Genomic DNA, 22,434 nt, shown 5'->3' with positions numbered 1-22,434 from the left:
CATGTAGCAGTTTAGCAGCCGTACATATGATGTCACTCCAAACATTGAAGTAAATGACGTCATACATACGACCACCAGGCCACCACCAATATCAACGGATGAGAAAAAAGATGGCAAGGCTTCTCCTCAATTTAATAAAGCTACTCAAAAAAGAAAGCACAGAAAAATAAAGCATAACAGAGATACATCAGGTAGAAAACATTTGGCAGGGATATTATCCTGGGCCTCAATAACAAGCTTGATGCAAAACAGCAAAGAAAATTAAAAATGTCCCTGAATAAGGGACAATGACTAATGAAAGGCCTCTATTTTTCTGCAGTAAAAGCTTAATCCTGTCTAGTACAGGATGAATATCATCTCTGGGCTTTCCAAAATGTAGAGCCATGGTGTTAAACATGTATTATACAACTCAAATTAGAGAGAGAGACGCAAGTTCATCAAAAGGACATTTCAAAAACATTTAATTTATTTAGGCATAATCCCTTTAATTAGGCAAATCAGCATTTCCTATGACAGAGCAAACTGTCAAAATGATAGATATCTCCCGTGTTAACATCTTTGACCAATGAGTGCATCAACCCCATTCATCTTATATTGTAAATGTAATTCCTCAAACACTGAGAAAATAAAACAATCCTCTAAGAGTATTTGCGATCCAATGATAGACATCTCAGATTAAGATTATTTGTTGGCAGAAACCAAAAATGCCTACTTAAACCATCAACACCCTGACAATGAATGCAGCAAATGCAGACATACAGTCCATTATGCTTTGATCTTTGTGGGATTGTGACATATTACTGCAGGAATGAGTAGAACTGTATGCTGTTGCTCTAATTTATGCACAGGGCATAATAAATACCTGTGAAATCTTATGTGGTTTCTGTAGAGTCTTTTGTTTTGAAGGGTGTAGGTTGACACTTGCATTGTTAAAGTAGCTACCAGGAACTATTAAATGTTTCTGAAACTGTTTATTGTCTATTTGAAGATCATTAATAACCTGCTACAGCAAACGAGACTAACAGTGAAAAGAACGCTATTTTATATAGTTTTTATCAATACCTTTACCTGGGTCAAATCTTTCATAAAATAATTTACAGCAAGCAAACTCTAAAGTCACAAAAAGGGTCACAGATTTTGGTGTAACACTGGAAAAGCCTTGGTTTCAGTGTCAATCCAGGTAAAAGGTAGCAGGAGATTTCTTATTATTGACCTAATTGTATTTAATTTTAGAAGTTGTCTGTTGTTATGGCTGATGCTGGGGCAGGGCCATCACAGAAATAAGGAAAATAAACTAAGAACTAGGAACTGAAATGGAGAGTGACAGACGACGGGTGAAAACCTGAGTCAACTCTGGTCGGACTTTAAACAGATGGAAACAATTACAGAATTGCAAAGGATTCAAAATCAACCCTAAATTGTCCCTCTCCCTTCTAAACAGGTATGTATTATATCTATTTCATTCATAAAATAACGCTTTTGTCCAAAAAATGAAATTCCATGTAGCCACTTTAAATTGCACTTTTAAATTGCATTTTGTTCTGGACTTTTCTCTTGGAAAGTTACTTTTGGTATTTTTGCTATATATGGGATGCTACATTACTTTAAACAAGTGCACAATTAAAGTACATTTTTACATTGCAGGTGCTCTAAGTGATGTTGGGTGACGTTACTTCTTGTTGACTTTCAAAGTATTTTCAAACATAACGAGACTAGGTCGCCTCTCTCTCCTCCTCATCCCGTCCCCTCTCTTTTGTGCTTCTCCTGACTAACCCCCCACCCCCAAATCCTTCTTGGCGGTTATTGACTGGAACGCTGGTTTGTGTATGCTTCGTGGTGCAGGATGGCACAGTTTATTTTTGTTGCTGTTTGTAGACTCTGGGCTATCTATAGAGACCGCGTGGGGCAGGCAGTTCGTGGATAGTGAGGTGATGTTTGCTGTATGTGAGGAAAAAACGTGTGACATCACTTAGAGCACCTGGTATTGGAATACATTTGTTGAGGCATGTGTGTAGCAGGACTGCCTTGTAGCCTGCTGTGATCATGTTGGCTAGTGTGGGGTGACAGTTCATACTTTTACAGGCACAGCGAGCATTTATAAAGAGAGAGCATGCTTTGTTGCTCAACGGGTGCAGGTAAAGGTTGTGATGTTGCCATGTCTGGTGCCTTGCAAGTATTTGCTGAAAGGCAGTCCTAGGCATTGTGTTGCATTGTCCACAATGCAACACAATGCAGAGTTATAGATCCACTACAAATCCCCAGTGAGTTATGCATTTTTAATTTTGTGTCTATATACAAAATAAGTTTAAATACAGGTAAAATTAAGTCAACTGTATGTCATCTGTGTAAAAGAATCAGCAATAATAACATGCAGAGACATGCAGTTATGATCACATTAACTCTCTTTTGGAAGATGGTAATGACCAAGCTGAGCTAACTATAAACTATAGTTATGAATTATAAATTATAAATAGTGAGTTAAAATTAATACCAAGATTTTTTTCTAAGAAAAGAAAACTAGTAGACTGCAACATATTACATGGCCATTTAATGAAAATGTAATCCTATGTTTAAACACGCATGTGCAGCAAACATAACAGGCAGAAAGAGAAGGAAAAGTTCACCTTACTGCAGCACTTGAATTAAAAAAGGAGAGCTTACCACCAGGAGAAACCAAAGGATCCAAAGGGAGCCCGCTAACGTCATATCTTCCTCTAGCAGGCGAATCGCTAGAGAGAGCGAGAGAGAGAGAGAGAGGGAATAGAGGGACAAGTTACAATTATCAGAAAACAAGTTGTGTACCGTGAAAATGATTGAATGAACAAACAGATGGCTGTTTCAAATCAGGATTATGGCCTCCGGATAAAACAGCAACAGCAATCATGAATCTAAAATGCAAAACACTGCAGCAGAGGAACTGCAGTTTATGACATTTTACACTTTTCCGCCTGTGTGTGTGGGTGCTTGTGTCTGAAAGACAGAGAGAAAGTGCACACGTCAATACTTGAAACAACAGCATGAAAGAGTAACATTATATTGTGTTTGAGCAAGAAAAATACAGCGACCCAGTCAGACAAAAATAGTTGATAGTCAATCATATTGTGCTGAGCCTCCACTCTGCAGGACGGCAGCAGCAGAACTGCCAGTTTAATAACTGAGTCTGGTCTCTTTGCCTTGGCTCGTAGAGTTGCTGTTGGAAGCCCTTCGCTCTGTAGTTAGAACAGTTAGAACAACCTACACCCCACAGCAGCCCAGGGGGCAGGCTTATAGCATGAGCAAGTCCTATAAGTCACTGTGAAAGGTTGTTTTGGCTTTCAGACTTGCAAACTGATGGTAGGCTACTTAGCATTAGGATAACAAATAAACCTGGAACTGCATCTGCCAAGAACTTAAGGCTCAGAGTGCTGATGTCTGACCAGAGATGCCTTACATTTCTCATTCATAAATTATAGTAGATATGAGGATGACTGTTGTTGGCGCCAGATGTTCCCTGTCTACTTTCAGAAAGAGACCACTTCTAATTCTCTCTCCCAGATCCAAATACAACTCCCATTTTCAATAAATTAGAAGTTTAGTGATTAGTCAATTAATTTATTAGTCGCTTGACAGGAAATTAATCAGCAACTGTACAAATGTATTAAGTGTTTAAGTAATTTTTCAGCGGAAAAATGTCCTACAATACCTTATTCTAGCTCCTTAGTTGGGTAGATTTGCTGCTTTTATTTTTATTACGTGAGAGTGAATTTAACAAATATTGTTTTAAAAAAAGCAATCTCAAGAAATCACCTTGGTTGTTTGTCATTAATCACTAAGTTCAGATATGTTATGCACCAGCTAATGGAATAATCATTATTTGCAGCACAACAAGATGTAAAACTGAATCACATCTTTCAGTTTTTACAGGTGGGGGTCACTATTTTTCCATAACACAAAGAGTAACATAAGTTAGTAAGAAAGTGGGGAAAGTGTTGTGATGGCTTCAGCAAGAGCTCAAATAATACAATATAAAAGTTAAATTTAAAATTTAAAAAACGTTTGACGTTAAAGTTAATTTGACTACTCTTGGTGTAAAACTAATAGTATTTCCTGTCAGTATTACATGGGGATTCAACAGGTTTTTGCTTGGTAAATGCCTTACATTATCTAACCCCATTTCCTGTTGAGAAATGCATCCACTGATGCATCGTTTTGACCAACCAACCAGTTTTTCTTGTCCATTTTAGTGCAGTTCACCTTAAACCTCACCCACTGTCCGAATCAGAATCTATTTAGCCGTTTTCAGCCTGATCCTTAACTCTGATGAATGTTTCCAGTATGACTATAGACTAGACCATATGTAATGTGGATCCAGCATGCTATAAAGCTCAGTCAAGGACTTAGCGACAGACCTCTCCATATCTCTGCTATCTAAGGAAGTAGGGAAGGTACACCAAACCAAGAACCACACAAAAATACCAGTCATGGACAAAGTGATAACAGAAGGCATATGAAGGAAAGAATTGATCCCAAAATAGCCTTGGGGAATGGAAGATCTACAACAACTACACTACTACTATCATACCAGAGTGGAGAATTCACACAGGTCAATTATCAGCTAATCACCTCTGGGTGTGCATGAGCATGTGGATTTGTCTAAAAGCAGGATATTCTCTGATTGAGAAGTGAGTCTACAAGTCAAATAACATTTTACAATTTAGGGATGTCATATTTTACATCTTTGGAAATGTGCTTGTTCACTCTCTTGCCGAGCATTAGATGAAAAGATTGACACCACTCTGATGTCTGTACACTTAATATGAAGCTAAAGCAGCCAGCAGATGGTTATCTAAGATTAGTTTTACATTAAGACTGGAAACCGGGAGGAACAGCTATCCATGCATTACACGTATCAACTTTAATGCTCATATGAATATATTACAGGTATTTCTTTTTTTTTAACACAATGGAATCTGTCTATTCGGGATTAAATTGGGGTAGCAATTGGGATTATTTGAGACACCAATAATCTCTTGAACATTTCAACATTATAACACTCTCTCAGTCCATCAATAATATATTTGCCAACAGCTAGTTTCACATTAGTTCTGCTGCACAAGTGACAGTTTATTCAGCTATATTTGACTTTCGTCGAGGGGAGGTGTGGGACTGTCTACAACTATGTCTTTCTGTCTTACCCGTTAGTTCTTTATACATCTCTAAACATACTCCCCAGAGCATTTAGTGGGCCATTAGGTCCATTGGGATATGATCTGTAAGCATGAAACATGTGTAGACAATACACTAAATAGAGAAGACAAGGGAAAGCACTCGAACAGGATGAGGGCACACATGGAGGCTACAGCACTCGACCCTCTCCAGTCTACTGTGGATCCAATGAAAAGTTAAAACGGGGATTTGAAAGAATATGCTATTGCAATATTAATTATTTGTTAGATTCTAAACCACTTTGAAAATGAAGACACGTTGATTTGTGTGTAACAAGCACTGCCTGTAAAAAGAGGGGGGTGGGAAAAATTATCGATTCTTAGATGCATCCTCTAGAACAAGCCGATGCTCGATTTGGGTAAATTAATAATATTATTTATTTTTTTTTGTTAAATGTGTTGATTCTTCTTACTGTCTTATTGCTCTTAATAACACAGTTACTGTCTCCAGACATGTATAAATCAGAAAGCAGAGCAACTGAAAGAGATGGATATAATGGACAAAGAAAAAAAACGTGTTGTATATATACATATATAAAATCTAATAAGAAATAAAATATTTGGCAAAACACATAAAGGCTGTTCATCTACTTTATCACATTACATCTGACCACCTCATGTTTCATGTTTCTCCACCTTTAAACATGACTAAGCCTCGGACATGGAAGATTAGTGTGAGACAAGGTGTTTTTTACAAGCATGTTTAAGGCTTTTGCATGGAATGATTACACAAGGAAAACAGTAGACAAAACATTTCATTAAAACTTGTGTGTGACAAATGCTGCATATGTCCAAATCTAACAAACGCAGATTTATGTGTATATCTTTAAAATCAAAGAAAGGGTTGCACCTCGATTCATCAATAATCGGTTTAAAATCTAATCTTTGGCCTCAGAATCAGAATCAAATCAAATTGTGAGGTGCTCAGAGATCCTCCCCCCCCCCCTTGTGAAAAGGTTTAAAAACTGTTTTAATGAAGGCTTTACAGTTGAATGTGTGTCCTTGAACAGGCATTACTTTAGTTGTTATTCAAGAGTTCTGTTCTTTGCAAAGATACACAATGAATGTGTGGCTGACATTTAAACATATCTCTTTGTATATTTTACTCATCATCTACCTCTGTGATCTCTGTTCTCTTTGATTGTCAAAACTAAAGTCTGAAACAACATTTGCACTTTTGTCCATTCAAAAAACTAAAAGTTTGAAATATGTTTGTTTTTTAATGGTAGTTAGTAAATGGTAACTTTATTTTGTTATCACCAGAATCTCTTTAAAAAAAAATAAACACCTCCTGATTTTTAATATTATTATCCATGTGTTTTCCCCTTAATCAGATCCTCCGTCTCTTTTCTCCACGACTTCCTCCGTTCCCGTTTTCTTTCTTTTCCTCAACCCTCTCCTCCTCATCTTTACCCTCGTCTTTTCTTCGCCCTCTCTTTTTGTCATCATCACATCACTCAGCAGCAGACGGCGCCACCCATCTCTTCTCTTTCCTCTTGCAGTGAGTGTTTAGAGGCACGGTGACAACACAGTTTTGTGCTGACATCACATCAGTGATGAAGGATGCAGCAGCTCGACACCCCCCAATATCTCACCACTTGGGAGCCCATTACTCAGTCTGAAAGGAGCAGCCAAACGGACGTGATTTGGCGTCCCATTGCCGGGCCACGACAAATGAGCTGGATTACAATGCAAACTCAGAAGGATTAGTTTGACGAATGGACAGATTGTGGATGTCATGCAATGCTCTCATACAAATCTTGACTATAGAGACCAAAATATTTCCACTGATGTACTGGGCTCTCCTAATGCTTACTGCAATAGAGGTTTGACAACTCTCCAAATACACATTCATAATCACACTTCCCATTAAGTAATTTATTGCACGTATCATGGCCTCCCCACTGCTGTCCACGACATCAGGGAAAGCCTCAGGTGCATTGGATCAGGAGCTACGTGGTATTTTTTTTGGCTTTCCAGTAATGCAAACAATGGATATTACAGAGGCCATATGCATGCTGCATGCACATCTTTGTTTAACATATGTTGGTAGTTTTAATTCATGAAAATAAACAACTTCTCACTCTACCCTTTGTGTCACACTTGCAATGCGCAAACCAGCTGTCTCTCTGAATGACCTGTGATTGACCAAAATCTTCTTTCACGGGCTAGATTATCTAAAACATTTTTTTTAAATAGCCAAGAGGAGTTGCAGAAGTCTAGTTTTCTCTCAGATAAATTAACAATATTCTGAAAGATTGTTATGGAATTTTTGCCCAACTATTTTTGCCCAAAAATATAGTGCCTATCACAGCTTTAAAGGATTGTGTTTTTTGCACATTTTAGACCAATTCATATTTAAAAAAAACACAAATGTGTATGTAAGTAATGATATAAAAAAAATCCTTTAGCTTAACATTGTGTATATACTTTTATATCACTACATCAATATTCATCTTGATATACACTATAGTGAATCAGTGGATAAACTGATAAGGTAACATCAGGCAGGAATGTCTTTTTTAATTTAATACTAGACAAACCAAGGTACGTAATCACAGTGATGGGGAAATCCTGTAAAAATCCATATACATGTCCATGCTTATTGATTTGCAACATTGCCCACAGTAGACTAATACAACCAGATTGATTAAAAGGAAAGCAAATGATGCAATGCAAGCAAAATGAGCAAAAAGTCAAACGTATCATGTCATGTCATATAACATCATATTACATTACTGCAGAGACTTGAACAACACAGAAACATTTTGTCATCTTCATTTATGTTCTCATAGTTGTCTTCTCACCAAACAGTAGTGTGGAAGTAGTCACGTCACTGTAGTGCCTAGTTGCAAGCAAGAACTGTTTTTAAAACAGTCTGTGGACAGTCAGTTTTTACATGAGTTTTTTTTTAAATGAGCATATTTCTGTGTTTTAAGTCAAGCTCATGTTGAGGTGAAGCAGGTAAACGGTGCAATCGCTAAAAGCTCTGCAGCTTGTCTTTTTTTGTGTTTGGTTTTATCATCCATCTAAAAATATACCAAATGCCAGTCTCTCCAATTACGGTAAAAAGAACAAGCTTGCGTTGTTTCCTCACAGGCATTTACATTCCCCTACTCACCCAAATACCACTTTCCTCCGCATTCTCATTTCCTCTCTGGCTTCTTTTCACTTTCCACTTCCATACATCTTATGTTCCTTTAATCTATTTCCCCTCTCACCTTGTTTCTCCATCTCTCTCTCATCAACCCTTACCTCCTGTCTTTCTCCCAATCCCCTGTCTACATTCTCTTCCTCTGTTGTTTTCCCATCTACACCTTCAAAAAAGCTCTGCCCCCCCCTTTTTCTCTCCAGTCAGATATTTCTCCCCCTTTCCGGCAACATTTTCAAGGCCTTCTCTCTGACTGTCTGCAGATTCAACAGAGTCATCAGCCAGCACATCCTTTAAACATTAAACGGGTTCCCGTTATGATGACAAATCATATTTTCAACTAATCTGTGTTCCACAGTCCTACCTCTATTCCTTGTGCTGCTGCACGCAATCAGAAGGATTTACTGTAAAGAAAAGCAGCATAACAGGAAATCAAACGGAGATCCAATGGGGAGGGTGTTTGGGATGGTCATTGGAAGACTTACTGTAAAATACAGTAACCTCACATCTGGAGGCTAAGAGTAATCGGACTCCAGGTTTGGGATGTAAAGAGGCTGTTTGCAGAAAAAAGTTTTTCCTATACAAAGTAAGAGATTAATGAATTTTTAATTCCTCAGTTCACAGTAGGGTAAAAGATTGTTGGCAATTCATGATTTGGTTTACTGCATTTTCTTCACTTGACTGGATGTTGAATTGCTGCTGTTTCCGTCTATGCCTCGATATCATATGCTCATCAAATAGCCGCTCGGTCAATTAGTTAGCAATGTATCAGCACTGAAACAAAACACTAACACTCATTGTCCATCAGTCAATGTTGTTGTTTGCTTATGCTTTTGATATGATGAAATAAGTTGGATAAAAGCCCAACACAAAGGCAGTGCATTGATGACTTTTGATTTGACTTATGGAGTCTCAAACAAAGATTACAATGAGGTTCCCTTTTCCCAGTAAAGGATTGTTGAAGCCTGATGTACTGTCTTTGCATCCCAAACAAACCAAGATTGTGTTGATGGTTGACCAGTGGAAGACAAAACCGATTATGACAGGGAAAATCATCTCCATGATGAGAAAACAAGTCAAGATGCATCTGAATACAAAAAGGCTTTGTAGTCTGGGTTGATTGGACCGTTATCTCCTCCGGCGTATTGTGATTAATCTTCAGAAAGTCAGCATATTTAATTGCAGACACAATCTTCCTAGTTACATGTTATGCATTTTTCATTCTTTCATTTTCAGTATTTTAAGCAGTGATAACACTTTAGTAAGCACGCAATATTTATTTTTATTTCAAGGTTGCACTGGAGGTCACTAGCTCCCACACCCTTTATTAATAGCTCTGGCCTTGAAAAGACATTAAGTGTTGTTACTCACCCTAAAGGATCTAAATAACCTTCCAGATTTCAAGCTCAAGCACCTCTCTCAAAGCCAGCCACTTCACCGTTGAAGTGGCTGGAATAGGGTCAGTGGCGCTGAAGCACCAGGGCATTGTGTGCTCCGGTGTTCTAGCTGTTCAAAACAAGCCTCCTGTAACAAGAGGACTCTCTCTCTGGCTGTGTGTTAACGGTTGATTTATACCCAAACTCTACGCTATGACATTCCACAAACTTCCTCTGAGACCAGTTAGAAACTGAAGGGGCAGACAGGGATTAAGAAAGGAAACATGAAGGGCGGTGCAACAAGACCCTGGTGGATCTAGTCCTACTCTAGACTTTATCCAGATACATTAGCCTTGCCTTTCATTTTTCTTCTATCTGGCATGGACTTTCAAGAAGGCTACTTGAAACATACATCATATGTAAATTGGTGTTATTCAGTTTTTGCCAGGCAGACTAGCCGTCTTACCATTTCCTTCACTCCACTAATGACTACATGGAACATCTTAGACTTTTTAACTCCCTTAGGTGTGTCCATGCATCTCAGGATAACTGCCTCTTATTTTTTGTTTTTATCAATTGTTTTATCAATCTGTCTGGAACATGTCTGGAAATGTTGTGTTGTGTACTACGTCCTTCTATATAAAAAATATGGTTTGCATCTCTCTAATTCTGCACAGCTAATTAGTTATATCCATAACCTGTTCTTGTCTCATACATAAGAATATGAAGGACAGAAAGCAATGACTTAGCAGCAACTATGGACCCTTCAACACAGCAAGTGTTTGGCTACATGTTATATGGTTGAAGAATGCCATTCATTCAAAAAATTCTCAAAAACAGATTTTGATTGGTCATTCAAGGGCAGCAGAAACAAGCTGCAAACACTATATTTACACATTTTAAGGCGCTAAAGAGAAGTCATTAGTAAAAAAAAAATGATTTTCCCCCGCAGGGATTAGTAACAGACTTCTTTCTTTCACAGTTGCATATTCACGTATCCAGCCAATGCTGCACAACATTACCATTTTCCACATGAAAAAATGTAAGTCCAATGTTTCTTTTAGCCCTGTTTTGCTCTCCACTAACTCCTCAGGGCAATATGTGGCTCTTTAGCTGCTAAATGCTGCACTATGTTCACCAGCTAATCACTAACTCTGGCTGTCTGTCGTGCTCAGCAGGTACTGTAGTGTACAGTGTTTTTTCAAATTATTTTTCGTTTAAAAAACAACTGCCTGCTGTGGCTGAAAATGATGCTATGAGAACATTGAGACTGAACCAAAACAGTAAAATACAGTAGCCTTGAAAAAAACAAGGAGTTGAAAGACTAAATTAATTCTGCAGAGATGAGGGGAGCAGCAGAGTTGGGTAATAATTCTCTGTGGGTTCATCACATCGAGCGGCCCCCTGTCATGTGCTCCATTAAAAATAAGTGATTTTGGCTGCTTTAAATTGAGTTAAACGTATTTGATCGCCAAAGGCAAACTCCTCCCTGAATTCGATTACATGCGCTCCATATGCATCCTGGCAGAACCTGCACGCATTTTGCTCTGTTTTTTATTTATTTTTTGCAAACTTCTTCCATTACTCATTCCCACTTTTCTTTCTCTGTTGGTCTGTCAAGGTTACAGTGATGGTGGTTTTAGCATTAATCTGTGGAGTATTTACCATCTGTCTCAGATTGCAGACTGCCTAGTCCACCCCACTCTCTAACCAACTTTTGTTTATTCACAAAAGCTCTTCCTGTTCTTTTTCTAAATGTGCTTCACAAAATCAAATTGTCCAATGTTGCATCCACAGATTGGAAATCAGTGACTTCCTGAGTCAAACGTTCTATGCAACACAGAACATTGGAAAATCTCAATGTTTTATGCTGAATGTTTTCCTAACTTTCTTTTAGGAGCAAATGTACTAAATACATTATTATTAAAATCATACTGTCTTAAAGGAAAATAAACAATGCTTTTATAAACAAATTATTTCGTTAGTAGTCATAAGTAGCCATATATTTTATATTTGTAATATTTCTTTGCGTGTTTAGCTTAACAAGCTTATTTTAGACGTGACGCCAGAAAAAAATAATCGATGTTCACTACTGATTTTAAGTAATGACTACTAATGTAATAATTTGTCTACTGCATCAACTTACCACTCTGTCTCAATACAACTTGACCTGACGGTTTCACCTTGTCTGAAAACTTAAACGGTTTAAGGCAAAAGGGTTCCACGCAAATTCCTAGTCAAGTAATTTGGGATACACTGTATGGTTAGTCACCTTCACGTATCTAATAATAGAAGTTCTTAGTTGCAGATATACAATCCCATCAGCTTTGGAGGATGCAAGTTAAAGGACCTCTCCACAGATTTGATGAAGTTCAGTTTACTCCTCACCCTGATGATGTCATCAGGGTTGTCTTTGTTTAGCTTTAGACTTCAGTTCAACAAAATGGAGGTGTGGGGTTTAAGAAGTTGGCATTTACAGTATAGGAGGCCGGGAAGGTCTAACGAAAGATGATCTCAGGTTGCGTTGTGGGAAATGTAGAATATAGGAGTATTTATTGAGCCTTTTAACACAAGATATTTTGGGATCTGTTGCTACAATTTTGACCATGTTTTAAAATGCGTTACAGCGCTCCAACTGATGATTATTTTCAATTAAATTGATTCACAAATTATTTTCTTGATTTCATATTTGGTTTCATAAAATGTCAAAAAGTTGGGAGTAAAGCCATTCACAATTTCCCAGACACCAAAATGACATATTTACAAGGCTTGTTTTGATCAACCAACAGACCAAACCTTGTAAGATTTTACGTTAACTAAGAAAAGCAGCAAATCCTAACATTTGAGAATTTAGCAAATGTTTGGCAATTTAATTTAATCAAAATAATTTTACATTGGACTTATTGATTAATCATCGCAGCTCTAGTGTGCTGCTCATAAATCCACCAACTTTATGAAAGTGCAGTTCTTACACAGTTCACCATAAATCCTAACAATGCTGTGTCATCCAATATGTTACGGCTCCTGCCTTTTGGGATAGTTTAGCTCCTGTGTTTTAGATATGTAAATCCCTCTGTGTGGTCGGCCGGAGAGGATTGGCTGGCGTGATGGCTCCGCCCACTTCCCTGTTCCAGGCCAAGGTGTTGATTGGCGCGCCTGCTGTGGATGCTGCCAATCAACATCCTGCAATCAACACCGGGAGATTTCAAAAAGAGCTGTGATTGTTCAGTCTGGGCGGCTGAATGTTTAGTTCAGTCTGCCATGCGGTCCAGTTAGAGATTGTTGAGAAGCGATTGTGCTAGAGATTGTTGTTTGAGAAACTATTGTGCTAGAGATTGTTGGTTGAGAAACTATTGTGCTAGAGATTGTTGAGAAGCTATTGTGCTAGAGATTGTTGGTTGAGAAACTATTGTGCTAGAGATTGTTGGTTGAGAAACTATTGTGCTAGAGATTGTTGGTTGAGAAACTATTGTGTTAGAGATTGTTGTGTGAGAAACTATATTGTGTTATAAATTATTGTTAGAAAGCTGTTGAGCTAGAACCTATTGTTACTAGAGTGCCTAGTTAGATTCTATTTTTGTGTAAAGCCTTTGTTTTTGGTCTTTTTTGTTATCTGTATGATAAATTGGTAAGTTAATGGGTGCTGTGCTCCTTTAGTTTTGTTTGGAACAATCTTTGTTTATTAGGCAGCACCCATTAGCTCCCTTTTTGTTAACTGTTTATCTATTGTAGTAATTAAACTTCCTTTATTTTACTACCACCTCGTTGTCCTTTTTGTTTGGTTAACCCACATTCATCCTTTTTATGTTACGCCCATCTTAACAACGGGCCAGGTCGTAACACAATACAACTCTGCAACAACGTACAGCCTTTAAAATAACCTTGTAATTTTATCTGCTCCTTTTCTGGAGACACGTTTAAAACAAAAATCAAAATGTCAGGTTCAACAAGTGTGTCCGATATATTTAGGCTTTTTAAAGGTTAAAGCTTTAAAGAAATTGTGGCTGTTGTTTCCATCACTAATCATAGATTTGTTTCATGGTTACACATGGTTTGTTCTCCTAAAAACCTTTGAAAAAGCATGTTTCTACTCTATTTTTGGCTACAGCAAAACTGCAACACATTCGCCGGCTTTGATTTCCCCAAAACAGCCAATCAACAGAACTACATCATTACAGAATGTGACAATCAGATGTTGGACACTGTCAGCTAACAAAGGAAAAACCTGTTTGACTGCTGCTTTCAAAGCTTCAGCTGATATACATACAGGTGATTAATTCAAGCAATTGTCACCGCATCCCGAGGGTTGCTGCTGAGATGGTGTTTGGTTAAGGAACATGGTTTTAAACCAGTATTATCGCTCTGTATCTGGAGCAGAATGGTATTAGGCTGAAATGTTTTGGGGTACTTTTAGACTTGCAGAAATGCTGCACATTGAAATTTTAGTTTATTGTCTCATATTTAACTAATATCTAAGCAATCTTGAGGACAGCTGTTCCTTTTATACAGTGCAAATGTGCATTAACAAGGTTTCATTTCCTCAGTCCTTGTAATACGCGATCCATAAGGCGGTCCCAATGTAAATCCAATAGTAACAAGGTCTGCACTAAAAAACTGCATATTTAACCGCACATTATTCTACAAAACATGTTGGATTTCCAATGTCACTACACAATCCGTGCTGCCTGCACTGGCCCTGTCCCGCGCATGCACAAACATCTTGCACATAATCATAATGCACGAAGATTTACAAGACTGCACAAACTGTTCACATAGACAGATAAAGAACCTCTGTTCCACACATAGACAGTTGTGCTGCCTGGACAGATCCGGATACGGCACAATCTCTCATAGTTGTAGCAGCTGTTAGCCTCATGGATGTATTAAGAGAATGATTAGCCTCCACCAGGAAGCTAACGCTAGTTTTGGCTAACCGCTAGCTGACAAATTGATTCAGTCTAAAATAAGGTTACTCAAACTAAAGAGCGAGAAAAGCAGGCTACAGCTAAATTAAGACTTTACAGTATTAATAAAGACAAGTATTTAGTTATTGTATTTTAAACGAGCAAAACTATAGTAGAACTGACTTATGTATTTTAACGGTTATTTTCAGGTTTGGGGTCTTTTACATGCTGATTGATCTCAGCTAGCGGTTGGCCAAATTAGCTGTAAGCTAAACTGATGTTAGCTTTCCGGCGGAGGCTAACGGCAGACCACTCCTGTGGAACAGATCGGGCAGTGTCGTAAATCGTCGTATATCATGATTATCATCTGCTCTGATCAAGCAGGCAGCACGGATCGTGTACCGACAGAAACATACCACTCAGCTGTGTTGTCAGGTTTATTGATATACACTCCGTTGTGGAACATCTTCTCTTCCTGATACCCTTAAACAAATTATTTTGTTTATAAATGCTGGCTTTGTTCTGTCGGATGAACAGCTTTCTCCCTGACGCTGACATCTTCCCACAAAGTTTTTTGCTTATTTCCTGAATCAATTAAGTGTCACTTTATACTCTCAGCCTTGCAGAGGCAGTGTGGAGGTGCATACAAACATCTGCCACTAAATGGGGGTTATTTTCAGGGGATCAAAGTCCTTTCATCCGGCAACCTTTCCTTTTCCTAGTCTTTCCTCTTGACATTTTACTGAGTGCATATTTCATCTGTCAACTAACCAATGACGTTTGTTTGTCTCATTTCCCAAATGCAGAGAGCAGAGGACAGATGGTAAGTGCCACATGACCTCTCCTAGGTTTTTTCCAACAAAAATACCTCAAATTGAATACTCTGAAACATCTTGTTTAGTTAGACAACATGGGAAACAGTTCTTGCTAAAGGAAATATGTATAATGTGCTGCTTATTGAGCTTTAGAGAGCCTGGTATAGGTGGATTTTTTAACATTGTACAGGGCCAGGTTTGCTGTTTCCCCTGTTTCCAGTCTTTACAACAAACTATGCTAACCACCTGCTGACTGTGGCTTCACATTTACCCTACACTCATGAAAGTGATACCGATAGCTAACTCTCAGCAAATTGTGGTGTTTAAATGTAAAATATTTCAGGAAAACTAAGATATCTATTGACATGTATACTGAGTGGAAGTGAATATATACTAAAGTCCTCTGGATGTCGGTCTGGAGATTCTTGGGAATGTTAATTTTCCCCTCACAGTTTCCCCTTCCTGGTGCAGGCATTATAAGCCCATGCTTGGCAAGTTGAGCCTTCTAGTGGTTGATTTGCTTGAACAAGATCGAAGGTTACATGTTTGCTTTAAAGCGCCACATTGAAAGCATTACTACACAATAAAAAGGACCAAAATGCATTTGCAAGTGCACAGAGCTTTATGGAAAGAGAGTGGACACTACAATATGGCTGCACAGAGCAGCTTGTAGAACCATTAGCAGAGAAGGGGTGCTACAAATCAAAGATAAAAGATAAGCCCCCTCTGGATCAAGGGTCGCAATCAGACAGATAATAGATCTCCGAGGATCAGATCATAGGCCCTGGAGAGATCAGGGCAGAGATCCAACCTTATACTGCTACTCCATCTCAAGCTCAAACAAGACCATCAAAACATTCAACCATTCAGACATGTGATAAATCAGGCCAGGTGGGAGGAAATGAAAAAAGAGGTTGACAGAAATAGCTCAGTTTGAGCAGGCATAGCAAAAGAATATCAGAGACACACAACACAGTCATTTGAGTAGAGGCTCAGAGGGCATTTCGCTGCTGCATGATCCAATAAGACTGCAAAATACAGTCAGATATCCACAAGCACAGACACAATCCCATTAAATGGATGTTTCTATCACAGGAAAAGCTTTAGCAGATATGGAAAGGCATTCCAAGAAACCCAGGAAGCATTCCCTAAACCAATTCACAGTTCACCTCCATGCAAAACATCTAATGCAGTGTAAATATCACCATTACTGACATTCTGTGCCTGCAGGAAAACAATCCACAGTGGCTAGGACACATATAGAAATTGTACTGACAGAAGGATCATTGCACAGAAAGGTACAACACAAGTCAATCAAATTACTATACTTAAAGAAAAGCTAATTGCATCTCTCATGTCTGCAGGTATCTACTGTACAGTAGCCCTTAAACATGCAAATTACCTCAGATGACAGAAAAGAAGAAGGAGGAGCATAGAGTGTATCAAGCATTACTTCTTCAGGCTGTCTGAGGGACAGTCTTTCTCTTTATTTGTGTGTGCATGCGTGTGTGAAGGCAAAACGTAAGTGTGTCTAAAATTATGCGCTGCTATATTTATTTCTGGCTTCATTTGCGTGTGATTAAATTCCAAAGTGTTACAACATAACACTCATATAAACACATTGGTGTTGCCAGTGTGTAAGCCTGTGTGCGTGAGCATACGTGTGTGTGAATGTGTTTGCGCATGTGTGTGTGTGGTTGTGTGTAAGAGAGAGAGAGATAGAGAGTGTGTGTGTGTAAGAGAGAGAGAGAAAGAGAGTAAAAGTAGTGTAATTTTCTCTGACTTCATCACATCTCAGGAAGCACCTCTCACCACTGCATAATGCAGCATAATTTAGCATAATGCATATGGATGTCATATATGCAAATAACTTACATTAAAGTTCACAAAAATAATAGGTAAGCCCTAATTGTTTAACAAATGCAAAACTATAAAGGGTATTTAAAAAGTAAGTATAATTAGATACTCAATTTTAGCTTTCTTCTTAATGCATAGTTAATGATAAATACATTATTACGTTATATGGCTGAATACACTAACCCTGTCCTGATGCAGAACTCTGACTGTGTAGTTAAAACAATTCCAAGCTCCCTGACTTCTTTGTTATTTTTTCTGTTTTATAGAATATATTGTATGTATTCCATATATTCCGTGTATACTGTGATTGTTAGAAAATGATTGGTGTCTGCTTTTAGAAAATACAACTTCATCTCCTCAGTCTCTTTTAAATTGTAAGTGGTGACATTATTCACATTAGATTGATTATTTCTCAATAACTTCTGAAAAAATTGTATCCTGCTTGATGTGATGAACCTTTACGGATGCACGCTGGTGATAGCCAAATAATGTCAGAATGAGTCTTTCATGTTTTGTTTCTTAAATTAAGGAATTGTTCACTCGCCCCTATCGCTTTCACACACACACACACACACACACACACACACACACACACACACACACACACACAACCACACACACAACCACACACACACACACGCACACACTCTATCTTCCTCTTGCAGGGGACCACAAGTTATTTTTAGACCAAGAATAATAATCAGTTGAAGACCAGAGATGACGTATTAACTATTCTTCTTATGCATATTTTTAGGACGTCTTCTCTGGTCTAACCACACACACACACACATACACACACACACCACACTCAACTATTGAACTATTGAGCATAAATGTCTCTCAGAATAAAAACCATTTCAGTTTGATAAATGAAGCAATAGAGATTATGCGATGGTCAGAATAATATCACCTGACAGGCAAAAGGGAAAAAATGCTCTAAAAGTCCTAAAACAATGCTGGACGATTTCAGAAACGACTGAAACTGAACTGATAAGGTTTCCAAGCATTAACAGAAAATGGGAAATCTGAGTTTTTCTTGCCCCTGAATAATAGATCTAATTACATCACTGAGGATGGAAAGAATACAGCTCTCCTACACAAGGACACACATTTCCTCAATGACCAAAAGAGCTGAGGAGCGTTGTGCTATGTTTTCTTCGTACTTCTCATTTACATGTTGAGATATCTTGCAAAGTTTATTGGCTCTATAACATTGATAAAAGGTGCATCATTTCAGACTGTTTTCTGAATTATGCCTCACATTCTATGAGTGCAATATTTTCCCACTGGAAGGGGAAACCATTCAAACCCTTTACCTATGCATAATTTATGTAGATGGTGGGATTCTAAGAGGTAGGCCTCTAGCCTACTACACAGTTTCCTCAAAATCATGATTCAAAGTAAAACATTTTGGGAAACGTCTTCACATGCCAAACATTTTATGAGAAGATTAATACCACTTTTATGTCTGCCTGTTAAATGTTTCAGGAGATAGTTGCTGTAGCTAAGTTTAGCATAATGACGGGAAACCGATTGTCAGAACTAGCCTGGCTGTGTCTTGATAACAAATCTGCCCACAAGCATTTCTTAAGATCTTTACATACAGTATATTGTTTGTGTAATGCAAAAAAGGTTTGCAACCCAAAATTCTTATTTTTGTACTTTTTGGCACTTTGGTCAAGCTAGCTGTTTCCCCCTGTTCCCAGTCTGCTGAATCATCTGGCTTTAGCTTGAAATGTAACAAACATAGGCCTTTAGAGTATAACTATTGTCATCTAAATATTATTATATAAATTATATATACAGTATATATTTAAATTATTTTTCCAAGATGTCCAACTATTCATTTTAATTAAGTGGGAAGCATTTCCTGCTGACAATCTCATAAATAAAGAAAACTCATCACAGGCCTACTTTTATGATAGTGTGGTTGCTTACGTACGATACACGCGAAGCTTTGATTCTTCATATTTTTTTAGTTAGAAGTCTTTAAAAAGAGAAGACACGTGTGTGTGTGTGGGAATACGTGCAGGCATGTCTGCTACAATCCAAATATATCAATCATATTGCTTTGAGGACATTTTGTCAAGCACACACAGCAATAGCCAAAGACTTAAAGATGCTGTGAGTATTATTTCTTTAAAGTGATGGATGTCAGGACTGTTTGGGAAAACAGCAGCATAGATACTTCATCAAAAATTGTTGTCATGGAAAAGGTAATTAATTCAAACGCCTGCTTGACGTCACTGCTGTAAAATTAACTCTTTAATTTATTTCAGGCACGGATCCAGTATTCTGTCTTTGAGTGTTCTATTCAAGACTATTAGAACATAATAGGGGATCAGTTTAAAGCTGTCACCTGATGCTTAATCTGACTGTGCATTCACTTGGTTGATGAGTTCAAAGTTGTTTATCACAACCCTGTTCCATATCAGCGGCATAAAAGTATTTTTGCACTATGTGGGTTGATTAGAGAGGAAATGTGTGCTATTGGCTTTACGCAAAAAACCTATATTACCACACACACACAAAAACACACACACAGACACACACACACAGACACACAAACCAACAGTCCAATGTGTTCACAGAGGTGACAAGAGTCTCACATTTCCTCTCGGTCTGATACCATTATCATTATCTGGGCCATGCTCTAGGCAACCATTTAGAGCCAGGAAGAGATAGCAAGTAGTCTGGATAGCAAAGTAAGTACACATTGTGCAAATTGTACCACTATTAACTAATCAGTGGTTAGATGCACTGATGCCCCTGATGCACAGTCAGCCTCATAATAATCCATTAGAAACATCAAAATGAAGCTTCAGCATGAAGACATGCTACTCCAAACTGTTTTAACCACCACACTGCCCCATTTACAGACATTTTACTGAATAAGTATCTAATTATTTATTTAGAGATTACAGTCACATGTGAATTCTTTCAATTCTTTAATCTGTTGTTAATTACATAGAAATAGGCTTGGAACAAACTACTTTTCAATTTAAGAAATAATATGTTAAAGATGACTGGCCTTCAGTCTTTCAACAGATTGAGGACATTTTTTTCTCAAATGTTCATGGAAGAAGATGCAATATGCAATTACAGTCTGTGTTGCGTAGTATATACAAATGCATTGCACATATTTTAATTAGAATATATACTTTGTGAGCATCTGCTGTGATCAAAAAAGTGGCTCAAGAATGTTGCATTTGTGAGTAATAATTGTTGTAATTATTGTTGTTATGACTTATTATCTTTGGAAGAATTATATCATATCAGACATTTTGCTTACAGAATTCACTGTAATTGATTGGTTATCTTATTTTTATTAATTGTAAATATTATATAATTAGTTTTACAATTGCTAGTATTGTTTTGTTATGTAATTGCCAATTAAACTGCAATTGAAATGTAACTGCCCTGCTAATAACCAACGTATAATTATCTACTGTATATGAATTAAGGTAATTCATTAACAGTTGGGGTTATAAATCTCTTCTGTACATACTTTAAAATGCACCTATTGGCCTGCTTTCAACAGGTTTTGGGGAATTTATTTTACTGTCATGACAGATGTGTTATGGTTCACAAAACCAAGAGCAGACATTTATAAATCTTTCTAAAAACTACCAGCAGGGATTTCAGACAGTCAAAGAAAAGCACATGAATACATCTTAGTAGAGCTGAATATTTCCATCACAACCATGGATTCATGTATATATAAGGGACTGTGAAGAAATACCATTAAAGTGCTAAAAGGTAAGTCTCAATACTTGTTTTATTGTCATCCTCAGACATGATAAATATGTATACTGTAATACAGCTGAATGTTTAATAAAACTCAATACTTAGTTGTTATTTTGGATTTTAATATTGTTCCAATTAGTTAAAAATATATTTCCCAAGAATAATGTCTAATAATTTCTCAACGATTGTTTGACATTTTAAACAATTTTGAATTTGCATGAATAGGAAACCATCCCTTTAAGTTGAGCCAGAGCCAGTTCAGAGTTAAGAAAAGACAGTGACAGATGGGCTGAGCCGAGGCCTGTGCAGTCATCTAGGGGACTTACTGTACGCAACTCTTCATCCCCCCTTTCCATCTGCAGATCATAATTTACATCTTAAAGATAGCCTAGCTATTTCAACTCCAGCAAAAAAATAAATATATAAATGTGCACATTCTTCCACTGCATGCTCTCAATTATCCCTGAGAGGGAGAACCCATTCTAAAGAGGCCACCTCTCCACCTTTCCTCATTTTTCTATATCAAATGTGTTTTTCAAAAGAATGTAAATCTTCTATAAGGCACTGAGCTGTTTGGGCAGAAATAACTTAAGAGAAATGAAGACGTTGCGGCAGCTGGCATCATCAAAAGCCACACCATACTTTATCAAATTAGAGGCGGCGCATTTTTGCATTTTAGGTTTTCTTTTCCTCTTAAAATATAAGGAGTTTAAATGTTCCTTTCAAGGTAAAATGGATACAATCAGTGTAAGAGATGATATTTACTGACAAGAATAGAATAACAGATATGTTAAGATTGATATGTATTAAAGATCAGAACAACAAAAAGATGGATATCTGCATGCACTACAGATCCCATTAGGATACTGCCTTTTGTCCTACTTCGTTAACTCACTTGCATCAATAGGCAATTGGAGAAGCAGCGCACTGCAGCTGAGGGCTATGGGAAAGCAATTAAAGAAGTATTTTGTTGCTGGACTTAAGCCGAAAGGCATTAACTACAATTCCCTTCTGGGCACAGTGTTCCTAGTACGCTCTGTTGGATCGGGGATTGGGCTGTGTATGGGTGCTACAAGCTGTAAACGGACTGAGAGAGAGAGAGAGAGAGAGACAGAGACAGGCAGAGTGAGAAAGACAGGTGCCAAGTATGCAAGGTAGCTGGCAGGAAAACTATGGTAGGTTAAATGTTGTGACCAGTGGATAAACAGCAACAATACAATAAACATGCCATTAACATTAGAAGTGTCGATTGAGAACTGAGGAATAGGAATTAGGAAAAGATAAGAAGCCAGTGATACATTTGAAAAGAAGTAAAGTAATATGTATGAGCAGAGAGCATTTACAGAACAGAGTGGTCATGCTGAAAATCCTTCTCTCTTT

General features: G+C 37.7%; 1 protein-coding gene across 6 annotated transcripts in view; it reads right to left on the bottom strand.

Annotated features, from left to right (window-relative positions):
• The window catches only part of calcr (calcitonin receptor), a 52,233-nt gene that overhangs the window by 22,988 nt on the left and 6,811 nt on the right, over positions 1–22,434 (bottom strand). For all 6 annotated transcript variants that reach the window (XM_034891479.1, XM_034891480.1, XM_034891483.1 and 3 more), the window contains exon 2: positions 2,662–2,729. In XM_034891479.1, the coding sequence (XP_034747370.1) occupies positions 2,662–2,706 (45 nt within the window). In that variant the 5' untranslated portion in view covers positions 2,707–2,729. The remainder of the gene's footprint in view (positions 1–2,661; positions 2,730–22,434) is intronic.

This window comes from Etheostoma cragini, chromosome 14, assembly GCF_013103735.1.
Source record: "Etheostoma cragini isolate CJK2018 chromosome 14, CSU_Ecrag_1.0, whole genome shotgun sequence".
Classification (NCBI taxonomy): domain Eukaryota; kingdom Metazoa; phylum Chordata; class Actinopteri; order Perciformes; family Percidae; genus Etheostoma; species Etheostoma cragini.
The sequence above is the reverse complement of the archived record's forward strand: the minus strand, read 5'-3'. Positions and strand labels throughout refer to the sequence as shown.